At 40.6% G+C, this 13,584-nt stretch overlaps 2 protein-coding genes across 5 annotated transcripts in view; both read left to right on the top strand.

The window, feature by feature from the left end:
* The first annotated feature begins 8 nt into the window (after positions 1-8).
* Positions 9-9,090, top strand: LOC133466468 (cysteine protease atg4da-like). Its single transcript, XM_061750208.1, has 11 exons — positions 9-159; positions 2,404-2,650; positions 2,741-2,824; positions 2,922-3,095; positions 4,439-4,739; positions 4,846-4,910; positions 5,025-5,173; positions 5,855-5,933; positions 6,027-6,103; positions 6,414-6,533; positions 6,632-9,090. The coding sequence occupies exons 2-11, from the start codon at positions 2,455-2,457 to the stop codon at positions 6,800-6,802; spliced, it is 1,416 nt and encodes a 471-aa protein (XP_061606192.1). The 5' UTR covers positions 9-159; positions 2,404-2,454; the 3' UTR covers positions 6,803-9,090.
* Positions 9,091-10,124: 1,034 nt separating this feature from the next.
* Positions 10,125-13,584, top strand: part of smarca4a (SWI/SNF related, matrix associated, actin dependent regulator of chromatin, subfamily a, member 4a) — a 28,898-nt gene continuing 25,438 nt past the window's right edge. For 3 of the 4 annotated variants that reach the window (XM_061750207.1, XM_061750205.1, XM_061750204.1), the window contains exons 1-3: positions 10,126-10,283; positions 11,442-11,705; positions 12,080-12,212. In XM_061750207.1, coding sequence (XP_061606191.1) covers positions 11,484-11,705; positions 12,080-12,212 — 355 coding nt within the window. In that variant the 5' untranslated portion in view covers positions 10,126-10,283; positions 11,442-11,483. Of the gene's footprint in view, positions 10,284-11,441; positions 11,706-12,079; positions 12,213-13,584 lie in introns of all 4 variants that reach the window. The other variant, XM_061750206.1, reaches the window with a different exon arrangement.

Below are 13,584 nucleotides of genomic sequence, written 5' to 3'. Positions count from 1 at the left end.
CTGTCAGCCAATCACATCAGAGCTAGCCTGTTCCCAACATAAGGAAATAGAAGTTGATGGCTTCCATTGCTGAGTACTGTCAACAATATTGCGTCCTCTTGAACTTCACTAACAGGTTTGACTCGTTGACGTTTACAGAAAGATAATATCGAAATGAAGGTAAACACAACACCATCTTTTACTATCGATCTACTTAACTTAACTTTATTTGACAGTCTGAAGTGCGATATTTAGCGCTGGGGTATTATTTTTTTTTTGAAACAGAAGCCATAATTAGTACCGATAAGTATTTCACTGCCAGTCACGTTACACGTAGGTTAGGTATTTTTTTTTGGTAGCAATAGGCTCATGCTGTTATATATTGCCATTTCACTATGTCACATAATAGAGAGGGTATAAAACAGAATAATTGAAACATTATGTACTAAACAGTATGCAGTATTCCATTTTTGTATATTTAATTTACGTATGAAAATCTTAATATTAGTTTATTCACGAGTGATGATGTAAACAGCTTTTTCTGTACTGACATGAACTTTACTTTCTGTGACTGTAATATTAACTATGTCCTGTAAAATCCTTGATGCTGTGGGTAGAATAATAAAAACAGTGGGCCAAAAAAGTATTTAGTCAACCACCAATTGTGCAAGTTCTCCCACTTAAAAAGATGAGAGAGGCCTGTAATTTTCATCATAGGTATACCTCACCTGTGAGAGACAAAATGAAAAGAAAAAATTCCAAAAATCACATTACCTGTTTTTTAAAGAATTTATTAGCAAATTATGATGGAAAATTAGTATTTCATCAATAACAAAAGTTCATCTCAATACTTCGTTATATACCCTTTGTTGGCAATGACAGCGGTCAAATGTTTTCTGTAAGTCACACACTGTTGCTGGTATTTTGGCCCATTCATCCATGCAGATCACCTCTAGAGCAGTGATGTTTTGGGGCTGTCGCTGGGCAACACAGACTTTCAACTCCTTCCAAAGATTTTCTATGGGATTGAGATTTGGAGACTGGCTAGGCCACTCCAGGACCTTGAAATGCCTCTTACGAAGCCACTCCTTCATTACCCGGGCGGTGTGTGTGGGATCATTGTCATGCTGAAAGACCTAGCCACGTTTCATCTTCGATGCCCTTCCTGATGGAAGGAGGTTTTCACTCAAAATCTGACGATACATGGCCCCATTCATTCTTTCCTTTACACGGATCAGTCGTCCTGGTCCCTTTGCAGAAAAACAGCCCCATAGCACGATGTTTCCACCCCCATGCTTCACACTAGGTATGGTGTTCTTTGGATGCAACTCAGCATTCTTTCTCCTCCAAACACGACGACTTGAGTTTTTACCAAAAAGTTCTATTTTGGTTTCATCTGACCATATGACATTCTCCCAATCCTCTTCTGGATCATCCAGATGCTCTCTAGCAAGCTTCAGACGGGCCTGGAGATGTACTGGCTTAAGCAGGGGGACACGTCTAGCACTGCAGGATTTGAGTCCCTGGCGGTGTAGTGTGTTACTGATGGTAGCCTTTATTACTTTGGTCCCAGCTCTCTGCAGGTCATTCATTAGGTCCCCCCGTGTGGTTCTGGGATTTTTTCTTACCGTTCTTGTGATCATTTTGACCCCACGGGGTGAGATCATGCGTGGAGCCCCAGATCGAGGGAGATTATCAGCGGTCTTGTATGTCTTCCTTTTTCTAATAATTGCTCCCACAGTTGATTTCTTCACACCAAGCTGCTTACGTATTGCAGATTCAGTCTTCCCAGCCTGGTGCAGGTCTACAATTTTGTTTCTGGTGTCCTTTGACAGCTCTTTGGTCTTGGCCATAGTGGAGTTTGGAGTGTGACTGTTTGAGGTTGTGGACAGGTTTTATACTGATAACGAGTTCAAACAGGTGCCATTAAAACAGGTAACGAGTGGAGGACAGAGGAGCCTCTTAAAGAAGAAGTTAGAGGTCTGTGAGAGCAAGAAATCTTGCTTGTTTGGTGGTGACCAAATACTTATTTTCCACCATAATTGGGTAATAAATTCTTTAAAAATCAGAAAATGTGATTTTCTGGATTTTTTTTCTAATTTTGTCTCTCATAGGTGAGGTATACCTTTGATGAAAATTACAGGCCTATCTCATCTTTTTAAGTGGGAGAACTTTCACAATTGGTGGCTGACTAAATACTTTTTTGCCCCACTGTAAATATTTGAAATTCCTTGAGTCACAGGGTGCAGTCACATGGTTTTCCTCTCTCTTGACTACCATAGCTAATTATTAAGTTTGATGTAGTTAAATGCACATTGTCAGATTATGGGTAATATATTGTTGCAAAAAGCATGTATTGGGTCATATGTCAGTGGTCAATAACTATAGTGTTTTATTATGTTTGTTCTTCATCTGAACATGTAGCTGCTATGGCTATAAAGGGTGTTCCCTCGTGGCCAGTCTTGTTCAAATCTGATGGTTATGAACCCCAATGCCTCCTCAACTTGCTCTGAGAGCCAGTCTCCTGCAGATGAATATATGGACGACTGGCTCTTCCTCCCTTGTACCTCAGCTGCAACCCCTTGCCATGAAGACAAGAGCAGGCAAGACATGGAGGAAGGAGGCAAACTCAAATCTAAGTTGGTCTCAGTATGGAATAGTGTCAAATACGGTTTGTTTTAGCTGTGAGACTTCATTACATGTTTGTTTGTTTCTGTGTGATTATGTTTAGTATCTTGAAGTCTTGTTTCCCATTTATTAGGTTGGTCCTTCAAGCAGAAATCAAATTTGAGTAAGAGCTCTCCTGTGATCATGTTTGGAAAGTCATATCAGCTCAGCGATCAAGGTGAGGTTGCTTCTGCAATTTCAAGCAGACAATTTAGGCATGATGCCTCATTGCTTTGCCGGATAATCTAGTTTGTGTCTTCTAATTATAATGTCAGGGGAGAACGAGTGTTTCCACTGCTCCTTTGCAGCTCTTCTGTGGTTGACATACAGACGAGGTTTCCCTCAACTGACGGGCTGCTGTCTGACCACTGATAGTGGCTGGGGATGTCTTCTCCGTACAGGGCAGATGTTGTTTGCGCGAGGCCTGGTTTTACACCTGATGCCAGAAGGTGACACTACACATACTCATTGCAATATTACCTTAATATGTTTCACATTGAATGAGTGACAATATGAACAACGATTAACCATAGACCATTTCAAAAGGCTCCAAAAGACTTCGTAGAAGAGCTTGCATTCTATTTAGTGGCTTACAAGGACTTGGCAACATTTCTAAAAAGGAGTCAATTGTGTAGAATTATTAGCAGTCTAACCATTCTCAGCATGACATTAGATTTAGAATGTATTTTCATACACAATGCTGGATGTAAAGAATACTACACTGTATTTATGAGGCTTCCTGGCCATACTAAATTTCTGCAAAATACATGTATTCAGTGTAATAGTAATATTTCTTCATGTAAACTCACAGCCAGACTGTATTTTGAATGTGGAGGTTACTCTTTGTCAAAATAACCAAGAGCAAATCATCATCTATGAAAACAATCAGTACTTTATTTTTGTTAGATCTTAAAAGTGGAACAACCTCTTTCAAACACCACTAAAGTTGTACAATTTTCAATTCCACCAAAAATGTTAAACTGTTGCCTGTACAGTTACTAAAGGTTTTATGATTGTGACCCTGAAACTTCCACCAATCCATCCATTTTCTATACTGTACTCACTTTATGTCTACTGGTTGTGATGGAACATTGTATTTTAGTATAGGTGTGTCAGATACGTTCCAGGATTGGTGTCACAGCAAATGTATTTACATCCAAACTACACAACACTCGCCTCTTCTCTCACACTGAGCAAAACAAAAGCTGCAGGAGCTCTTTTTAGTGCTGCTCAATTGCCTAGCCCTGTGGCAAGAACTCACATTGGACGATGCCCCCCATATCGAAGAATGCAATCAACATTACTTTGACTTTGAACTAAGACAGTCTTGCTGTCTTCGGCCTTGGCGACGTCAGACTCTTCCACTAAAGGCTGTGGCGTTGGGTCTCCGGGTCCTACTCGAAGATCCATGACTCGTCACGGATGATGATTCACTTTAGCAAGTCTGGTCTCATTGTCACTCACTGTGCTCATTGCTTGATGACCTGAAACAGAGGATATGTACATAAAAGCATGTGGGGGGGGGGGGGGGGGGGGAAGTTCAATCGCTGCAGAGAGCTGGGGACACAGTTATATTCTCCAGGGAGATTACACTGAGGTTGAATCTCCCTGGATAATATAGATTACACAGTATTTTTACAGTCCCCATCATGGGCACTGTAAAAACAATATACAGTATACTCTGTGTGTGTGTGTGTGTGTGTGTGTGTGTGTGTGTGTGTGTGTGTGTGTGCGTGTGCGTGTATGCATATATATATATTATTTTTTTTTTTTTTTTTTTAATCTTTTCCAGGCTTAACATATCCTGTGATCCATCACATGTTCAAAGATGATATGGATCTCCCAGAGATCCGCACTGAAACCAGAGCAGTGTCTATACAGAATTCCAAAGGAGTTAATAAGAGTGGTCGGAAACTGAGTTTGGGTTCCCTCCTGGACAAATGCATGGAGTCCACACACAGAAAGGTTGTATCATGGTTTGCAGATCACCCATCAGCTCCTTTTGGGATACATCAGCTGGTAGAGTTTGGCAAAAGCTTAGGGAAGAAAGCAGGGGACTGGTACGGTCCCTCAATTGTGGCACATATTCTGCGGTTAGTAATTACTCTATTTGTATACAGTCCACAGTTTACCTATCCTAGCTTGCATACAGTATATGGTGACATCACTCAGAAAATTCTTGATATAATTATGCTTTAGGAAAGCTGCTGAGGCATCAACTGACCTTCCCAATCTTGTCATCTATGTTGCACAAGATTGCACCAGTTAGTACTTTCTTCTTTTCCAGAAATGTGTTTATACATAGTCACCCACTTCTACTTTGAAAGTAGAACTTTAACCATGACAGCATGTTTTTGTCCCTCTCTTTATTTACACAGTCTACATAGAGGATGTGAAAGAGTTGTGTAGACGGCGTCTTTCTGGGATCTCTACTGCATCTATTCAGCCCTGGAAAGCTATCATCCTCCTGGTGCCTGTGCGACTTGGAGGACAAAATCTCAATCCTGCCTATATCACCTGTGTCAAGGTAGTCTGATTTAAATTTGTTTTGGTCTCAGGGAACATAAATAATAACAAGTGAGGACTATAGGGGGTCCTCGTTTTAGGGTTCCGTTCCTATGGCGGTGACATAAGGCAAATTTGTAAGTCACATTGCACCATAGTCTAACACTAACCTACACTACTAACAGATTAGTTAAGTCATAATCACAGTAAATAGGTGTGTGAAAAACACTTCTTGGCAATGAAAATGGCGGTAAGTGTGTTTGCCTTCTTGTGTCACATGACCACATATTGCTACACCACTGCCCAAACTAGTTCGTAACCTCAATGTAATTGTTTGTTTGCTCAATGGCTTCCCATAGATCAGTAATGTTTATTTACTGTTAAAAAAATGTGGAAGTAAATTGGCCCCTGTAAATTTGTTGTAACTGGTAAAAACATGGTCAGTATGAGTCTTATTAGTAGTGCTGAAATGATAATGGTCCTAAATGGTGAAGCGCTTATAGGTATTATTGACTTCTTGATGAGAAGGCAATCTGGGGTTGCAATTGCAATGACAGAGACAAGTGTAACATTAACAATCATTTGTAGCTTGTAATTTCACATTTTGCTGTTTCAATTGTATATTCAGTCGGGAGTATTGAGTAGTTACTTAATGGATGTGTTTACAAACAACATAAAATTTTTCCACTATTTTTCATCATAGAAACTCTTGAAGTTAAAATGCTGCATTGGTATCATCGGGGGCAAACCAAAGCACTCTCTCTACTTTGTTGGTTTCCAGGGTATGTCCAGTTCAATGTATTGTCTTGTAGTTATTTTATTCAGTCGTATGAACATTTTCTACTTTTTCCTACTCTGACTTTACTTTGTTGAAGATGAACATCTTTTGTACTTGGACCCTCATTACTGTCAGCCCACAGTGGATATAACAAAGGACAACTTTCCTGTAGAGGTATCCATAAACACTGTTACACTTTCTTTCTGCTTGTCTTTGGCTACCACCATTAGATTTTCTCTTTTGCAATCATATAATGACAATATACTGTACACTCCGTAGAGTGTAGACCTTTACCAAGGTCAAACATGTTAACAAAACATGATTTGGGTCATGGAATACTGATTGTTTGACTAATCTAATACCATGTCAAAATGACCCCTGTGAAAAACACCAAAACTGGTGGTGGCCCAAGACTTTTGCACAATTCTGTATGAAAAAACAAACTGTTGATTATGTTATTTATTTTAATCTCTACACGTTGCAGTCATTTCACTGTAAATCTCCAAGGAAAATGCTTTTCTCTCGCATGGATCCCAGCTGTACCATTGGATTCTATGCAAAAGGACAAAAGGACTTTGAAATGCTGCGCAGAGTTGTCGATGAGGTAGGTGGATATGTGGAAAATTGACATCCAACTACATAATGTTGTGGCATTTATATTATCATTAAGTGTTTGATTTTTATTGCTCTCTTCACCCTCAGGCTGTCTCCACATCTGCAGAGACATACCCCATGTTTATATTTGCGGAAGGTCATAGTCGAGTGGAGGAGGAAAGCAAAAGCCCCACCAACAACATCACTTATGTCCAGAGGAAGAGCGATCTGCGGAGGGTTGACACGAGTAACAGCATGGATGAGTTTGTTCTATTGTGAGCAAACATCAGATATGGTTTGCTGGGGTGTTCAGTGATCATCGAGTAGGCAATCTCACACACAGTGATTTAAATATTGAGTGTGCTTGTCCACACAAGCTATGGTTTGCGTGCATACAATCCTTCACTTTGAACTATACAAGTATTTTGTAAAAGATATTGGCATTTCCAAATTTACACTGATGCAGGTGTAATTTAAAAAAAGAATAGCAACAAAAAATGTTCGATGCAGCTTACTGGTAAGTGGCAGTATTTTGTTTTTAGATTAGCAGTACACAAAAAATTTGATCTCACTGGAGAGCTGTTTGTAGTACAGGCCCGCGGGCTACTCCCGTTGGTCCTTGGGGGCTACCTGGGCGGGCACCATGTTGGTGACCCCTGCAATAGAAAATGGATGGATGGCTCTTGAACTGAGTGGTCATTGGACCAGTGGCACAACACAGCATCCATCCCTTGTCCGTACCGCTTTATCCTCACAAGGGTCGCGGGCCTGCTGGTGCCTATCCTAGCAATCTTCGGGCAAGAGGCGGGGTACACCCCGAACTGGTCAATCGCAGGGCACACAAAAAGAAAAAACAACCATTCGCACACACATGCACACCTACAGGCAATTTAGAGTCTTCAATCAACCTACCACCCATGTTTTTGGGATGTAGGAGGAAACCGGAGTGGCCGGAGAAAACCCACGCTGGCACAGGGAGAACATGCAAACTCCACACAGGCGGGGCCGGGATTTGAACCCCGGTCCTCAGAACTGTGAGGCAGATGTACTAACCAGTCGTGGTTAGTACATCAGCAGATATGCTGCCACAACACATAATTTTATGTCTATTTTCTATATTTCACAAACATATTGCTCCATTGGGCAACATTTTATTTTCTCGTAATGTATTAAAAAAACATGAAATAAGTACTACTGTACTAACAATAAAAATAGATCTGGAAGCGTTACTGCAACAAATACAGCCTTTCACTGTTTGACAGCATGTGACTAAAGATGAGATGATAAAGTCTGATGAACATGTGACACATAACTTAATGTTGCCAAGGATATAGCTTATTAAGTTTCTTCAATTGTTTTAACTGACCTCAGGAAAAACATGTACACTCAGTGGTCTACATACAACCCCAATTCCAATGAAGTTGGGATGTTGTGTTAAACATAAATAAAAACAGAATACAATGATTTACAAATCATGTTCAACCTATATTTAATTGAATAACTCTTAATTTACACATCTGTGAAGGCACCATTAATGCTGAAAGGTACATACAGGTTTTAGAGAAACATGTGCTGCCATCCAAGCAACGTCTTTTTCATGGACGCCCCTGCTTATTTCAGCAAGACAAGGCCAACCCACATTCTGCACGTGTTACAACATCGTGGCTTCGTAGTAAAAGAGTGCGGGTACTAGACTGGCCTGCCTGTAGTCCAGACCTGTCTCCCATTGAAAATGTGTGGCGCATTATGAAGCGTAAAATACGACAATGGAGACTATGGACTGTTGAACAGCTGAAGCTGTACATCAAGCAAGAATGGGAAAGAATTCCACCTACAAAGCTTCAACAATTAGAGTGTCCTCAGTTCCCAAACATTTATTGAATGTTGTTAAAAGAAAAGGTGATGTAAGTGTGTTCAAGTCCCGGTGATGTAACACAGTGGTAAACATGACCCTGTCCCAGCTTTTTTGGAACGTGTTGCAGCCATAAAATTCTAAGTTAATGATTATTTGCGAAAAACAATTAAGTTTACCATTTTGAACATTAACTATCTTGTCTTTGTAATGTATTCAATTAAATATAGGTCAAACATGATTTGCAAATCATTGTATTCTGTTTTTATGTTTAACACAATGTCCCAACTTCATTGGAATTGGGGTTGTAAATTTTGATTATATTACTATCTGAATAAATAAATGATTTAAAAAGAATGTTTAGTGTTGCACTGTACTCTACAATTTTATACAAGGATGATTAAGAATAAACTTGAAAATCTGTGTCTCCTTGCACACCTTTACTTGCTTCTTTTAATTCCCGATTCCTGTGAAGGAACTTTGAGGCAAATGTGAAAAATACCACCAAATAATTTTTGCCGTCATCCTTTGTCATATGGGGAGCAATTATTTTGGTGTGTGTGTGTGTGGATTGGGGGAGTCAGACATGACTCCAGTGTTCGTGGGAGACTCATGCTTGGTTGGGAGGTTTTGGGAAGCATCAGTTCGGTCTGTGATTGTGATGACGGTCTGTAATAAGCAATACTAAATAAACTAATAACGACAGAAAAAACAACCACAGCTTACATGTATGTTTTTTCAGATATTTTAAAAAGCCAGAAGCTGATGGACACTGCATTAGCCATGCTGGAGCCTATCCATTTCCAGCTGACTTTGGGAGAAAGGCAGGATACACCCAAGACAAACAACCCAATTCACACCTACGAATATGTTAGTCTTCAATTAACCCCATATGCATGTTTTTGGAATATGGGAGGAAGCTGGAGTATCCAGAGAAAGAACACAAACATGCAAACTTCACTCAGGAAGATTCAAACTCAGAACTGCAAGGTGGATGTGCTAACCACTAGGTCACCATGTCACCAAAACATCAAGTCGCTTAGATTAGGGCACTGGTGTCAAACTCATGGCCCAGGGGCCAGAGCCAGTCCGCCACATCATTTTACGTGGCTCATGAACGCAAATCATGTGTTTGAAATTATCATATGATGTAATAAATAATATCGTGAGCTATATCAAGGATTTTTATGTTTAACAAACACCTTTAACCAGTAACTCGATCAGTAGTTGGACCTTGACTTCTGATTTCAAAACTAGTTATCAATGAATTTGGTGTGCATAAATAATCATATGATGTGGCAATGAAACATTTATATGGGTTCAGAGTCACAACCCTCTGAGGAAACCCGTAACTATATTGTTGCCTGCGACAAAAATAAATTTGACATCCTTGGATTAGGGGAACTCTTATCTCTTCTCAAATGTAGGTAGTTAAAAAAAAGTTTGGAAAATAAATACTCAAGTAAAAGTAATCAAGTACTTCCCACCACTGCAAAGTCTTTTTTATTGTTGTTTTTTTTGCCCGCATTACGTAACCTATTTTTATGTCAAATCTGTCCACAAAGTGAAATACAATAATAAGCAGATGATTTCTTCAATCGCAAAAAAACAACAACAACAACAACACGTGCGTTTTATCCGCGGAAGATGCTAGAGTGAAAGTCGCGCTACCATCCCCCCAGTCCGGCTTCCATTCGAGCATGTGTCGCTGCAGTCACGGGGCCTACAGGCAGTGAGAGGCGGTGGAAAGGGGGCGCCGTTGAGCCGTTCTGGCAGTTACGTTTTACTCAGGGAGGAGGAGGGGTGAGGAAAAACGACTGGGTAGGTCGCTCTTTGTTTTCTGGCAGGGAGGAAAACCAAGAGACTCTGCGACCGGCAAGATTTTAAACACCGCTGTTCACCGTTCGTGTAAGTCAAATTCGATGTTGTTAGTAGATTGACGGGCTGGCATTTGTGAACGACAAGACCGTTCCAGATTGGATTCGTGTTTGTAGGTTGTGTTATGTTTGAGAAAAGACGGACAGCACAGCAGTTAATCGGCGGTGGAGCGACTGCGAGCAATGAATGAAAATGATATTTGGAAATGTGTTGTGAGCGGAGTAGAGTCGAGGGTACGGGAGGCGCATTGGATCAATCAACGGAAGCGGCGAGGGATGCGCCACACTTTGGCTCGCCGCTGCTTTTAAACAAACAGCTCGTCCGAATGTACTTGTTTGTCTAATTGGCCTCCAAGAGCATGGCCGGCTAGGCTAACTCTGCTAACTCCGCTAGCATGTTAGCTCCCGTCATAAAATAACTTTTGTTAGCTCAAAGTTTTGTTTTGTTTTTACCTCGCATACATATGTGTGGGTGGTATTTTTTCGAAGGCACGGTTCTATGTGACGTTAATGGTGGTATTATTTAAACCGTTAATAACAAATATAGTGTTATAGACAAACAGTTATGTGAACCGACACAAAGTAACGTTGACAATGAAACAAGCTAGGCCCAGCTGACGTTAATTTGGCTAAAAATGACTATAATATTGTGATGACTACCAACCCCATCTTACGGATGTTTACGTATAGACATTGTTCTACCGGGCTGTTAAAAGTGTGGATTTATATTTGTCATGTCTAACTTTGAGACGTAAACTCTCGCTCAGTTGCATTGAAAACGAATTGACTCGTTAATTAAAGGGGGTTTGAACTGCTATGTTATAGATGTAGCAAATAATAACCAGGTTTTCCTACACTATGCAAATGTCTTATTCCTGTGGAATATGAGGTGTAAGCACTATATATTACAATATTTATTTTTGATTTGTTAGTTGCCTCCGGGTGAACAGTGTCTGCAGATGACACTCCAGTTTACTATTTGACATACACAAAAGGTCAGTCCTGAGATATGTCTCCTAATAGTTCCCATTTAGTTTGTTTAAATTACTGGTAATGTAAAGACTTTAAAATTAAGCACTCAAAACATTGACTGACTTTTTCTATTTTTCATGTTTGTCATGTTGGACGAATGTGACAGCATTTTTAGACACACTTTTCCCACTGTTATCTTTTATATATTTCTTTATAGGGGTCCTTGTTGCAGCCTCACATCCCCACTCTCCCCTGAGAGATGTCCACTCCTGACCCCCCAATGGGAGGGACACCTCGGCCCGGTCCTTCCCCAGGCCCAGGGCTATCTCCAGGTGGAATGATGGGCCCAAGTCCAGGTCCTTCGCCTGGCTCTGCCCATAGTATGATGGGGCCCAGCCCAGGACCTCCTGGATCTGGACACCCACACCCTCCACAGGGACCCTCAGGATATCCTCAGGAAAACATGCAACAGATGCACAAAGTACATAAGCTTTTCTTTGCATTTTTGATTATTTTGTTTATTTTGAATATGCTGTCTGTATTGAAAAATGGTGACTTGGAAAGCATAGTATGCCAAAAAAAAAAAAGCCTTTGCTATTTCGCTATCATCTGATATTGGCCACCCATTTGTATTCATAGGTGTTGAATAAATTGAGTTGTGGTTTAAATGAATATAGAACAGATTTCTAATTGTCCTAATTTTGCTTGCAAGCTTATGAGTACTTTTGTAGTTGCTGTTTTTTTAAATTACTTTTGTAAAGCTACAATGACCAGAATCTAGTTCAAAATGTATGATTCAAATTCAATGAATTTCTTTTCAGTCCGCTGTATAGTAATTGTGTACCTTTAATTCAGCCAATGGATGCCATGCATGAGAAGGGCATGCCTGACGACCCTCGCTACAATCAAATGAAAGGCATGGGCATGAGACCGGGAGGGCACAGTGGGATGGGGCCACCTCCTAGCCCCATGGACCAACATTCCCAAGGTATTGCATCACAAGGCCACACAGGTGACCATGGATTCAGCTGACTTTTGGCCACACTCACTGTGATGGATTTTCACTTCTCAGGAATCTAGACAGAATTGTCTTGAATATAATACAGTTTGAGGGGCTCTTTTTCACTTTACGGTCTCATTAAGTTGTGTTAAGTAACAGCAGGTTAAAAAGTGTTGCAGATTTTTATTTATTTGAGAAAACTAATGGCAAACAGTTTGTGGTCTATTAGCAGTGATTAAAAATTGGTAAAATTCAAGAACTGAAAAAAACATTATTGCTCTTAGTTGACAGAAAATCTTCACGGAAAAGAAGCTTGGTTAATTGTTTGCAACTTGAAATATTGTTGTTCTCACAAAGGACATCCTGTTATCCTGTAGTCTTAAATATACAGTTTATGGAACTGTAACAAGTGAGAATCATCCAGGCTTGGAAATTTTATGTTGCTGCAACTCAGTTCAGAGATTCATTGCGCGCACCTTCGAGCAGATTGCCACGTCATGATGGAAAGAAATAATTCTCCTCTGCATGGCTGATGCACTGAACAAAATGTAACTAATCCGAACCACCACATTAGTGAGGATAATCTGATTTTGCTTGTTAAAACACATGAACATTGCACATACAGTCCCCTCCAAAATTATTGGACCGTCAAGGTCAGTTCCTTTGTTTTTGTTGTATACTGAAGACATTTAGGTTTCAGATAAAAAGATGAATATGAGACAAAAGTTCAGAATTCCAGCTTTTATTTCATGGTATTTACATCTAGATGTGTTAAACAAGTCAGGACAAAGCACCTTTTGTTTGAAGCCACCCACTTTTCAAGTGAGCAAATGTATTGGAACAGACATTATTAAATTAACTAAAAGTGAATGTTTAATATTTGGTGGCAAAACCCTTACTTGCAATAACTGCATAAAGCCTGCGACCCATTGACTTCACCAGACTGTTGCATTCCATCCATCCATCCATTTTCTGAGCCGCTTCTCCTCACTAGGGTCGCGGGCGTGCTGGAGCCTATCCCAGCTGTCATCGGGCAGGAGGCGGGGTACACCCTGAACTGGTTGCCAGCCAATCGCAGGGCACATAGAAACAAACAACCAAACCAATTTAGAGTCTCCAATGAATGCATGTTTTTGGGATGTGGGAGGAAACCGGAGTGCCCGGAGAAAACCCACGCATGCACGGGGAGAACATGCAAACTCCACACAGGCGGGGACGGGGATTGAACCCCGCACCTCAGAACTGTGAGGCTGACGCTCTAACCAGTCGTCCACCGTGCCGCCGACTGTTGCATTCTTCATTTGAAATGATTTTCCAGGGCTCTACTGCAGCCTCTTTCAGTTCTTGTTTGTTTCTGGGT

Source organism: Phyllopteryx taeniolatus, chromosome 16, assembly GCF_024500385.1.
Source record: "Phyllopteryx taeniolatus isolate TA_2022b chromosome 16, UOR_Ptae_1.2, whole genome shotgun sequence".
NCBI classification, from domain to species: Eukaryota; Metazoa; Chordata; class Actinopteri; order Syngnathiformes; family Syngnathidae; genus Phyllopteryx; species Phyllopteryx taeniolatus.
Note: the sequence above shows the minus strand (reverse complement) of the source record. Positions and strands in the feature narration are given on the sequence as shown.

Bases quoted from the DNA above. Each gene is read 5' to 3' on its own strand.
- LOC133466468 (XM_061750208.1), top strand. From the start codon at position 2,455: ATGGTTATGAACCCCAATGCCTCCTCAACTTGCTCTGAGAGCCAGTCT. The intron at 2,651-2,740 runs GTTTGTTTTAGC...CCCATTTATTAG, and splicing joins ATGGAATAGTGTCAAATACG to GTTGGTCCTTCAAGCAGAAA. The intron at 4,911-5,024 runs GTTAGTACTTTC...TTATTTACACAG, and splicing joins TGTTGCACAAGATTGCACCA to TCTACATAGAGGATGTGAAA.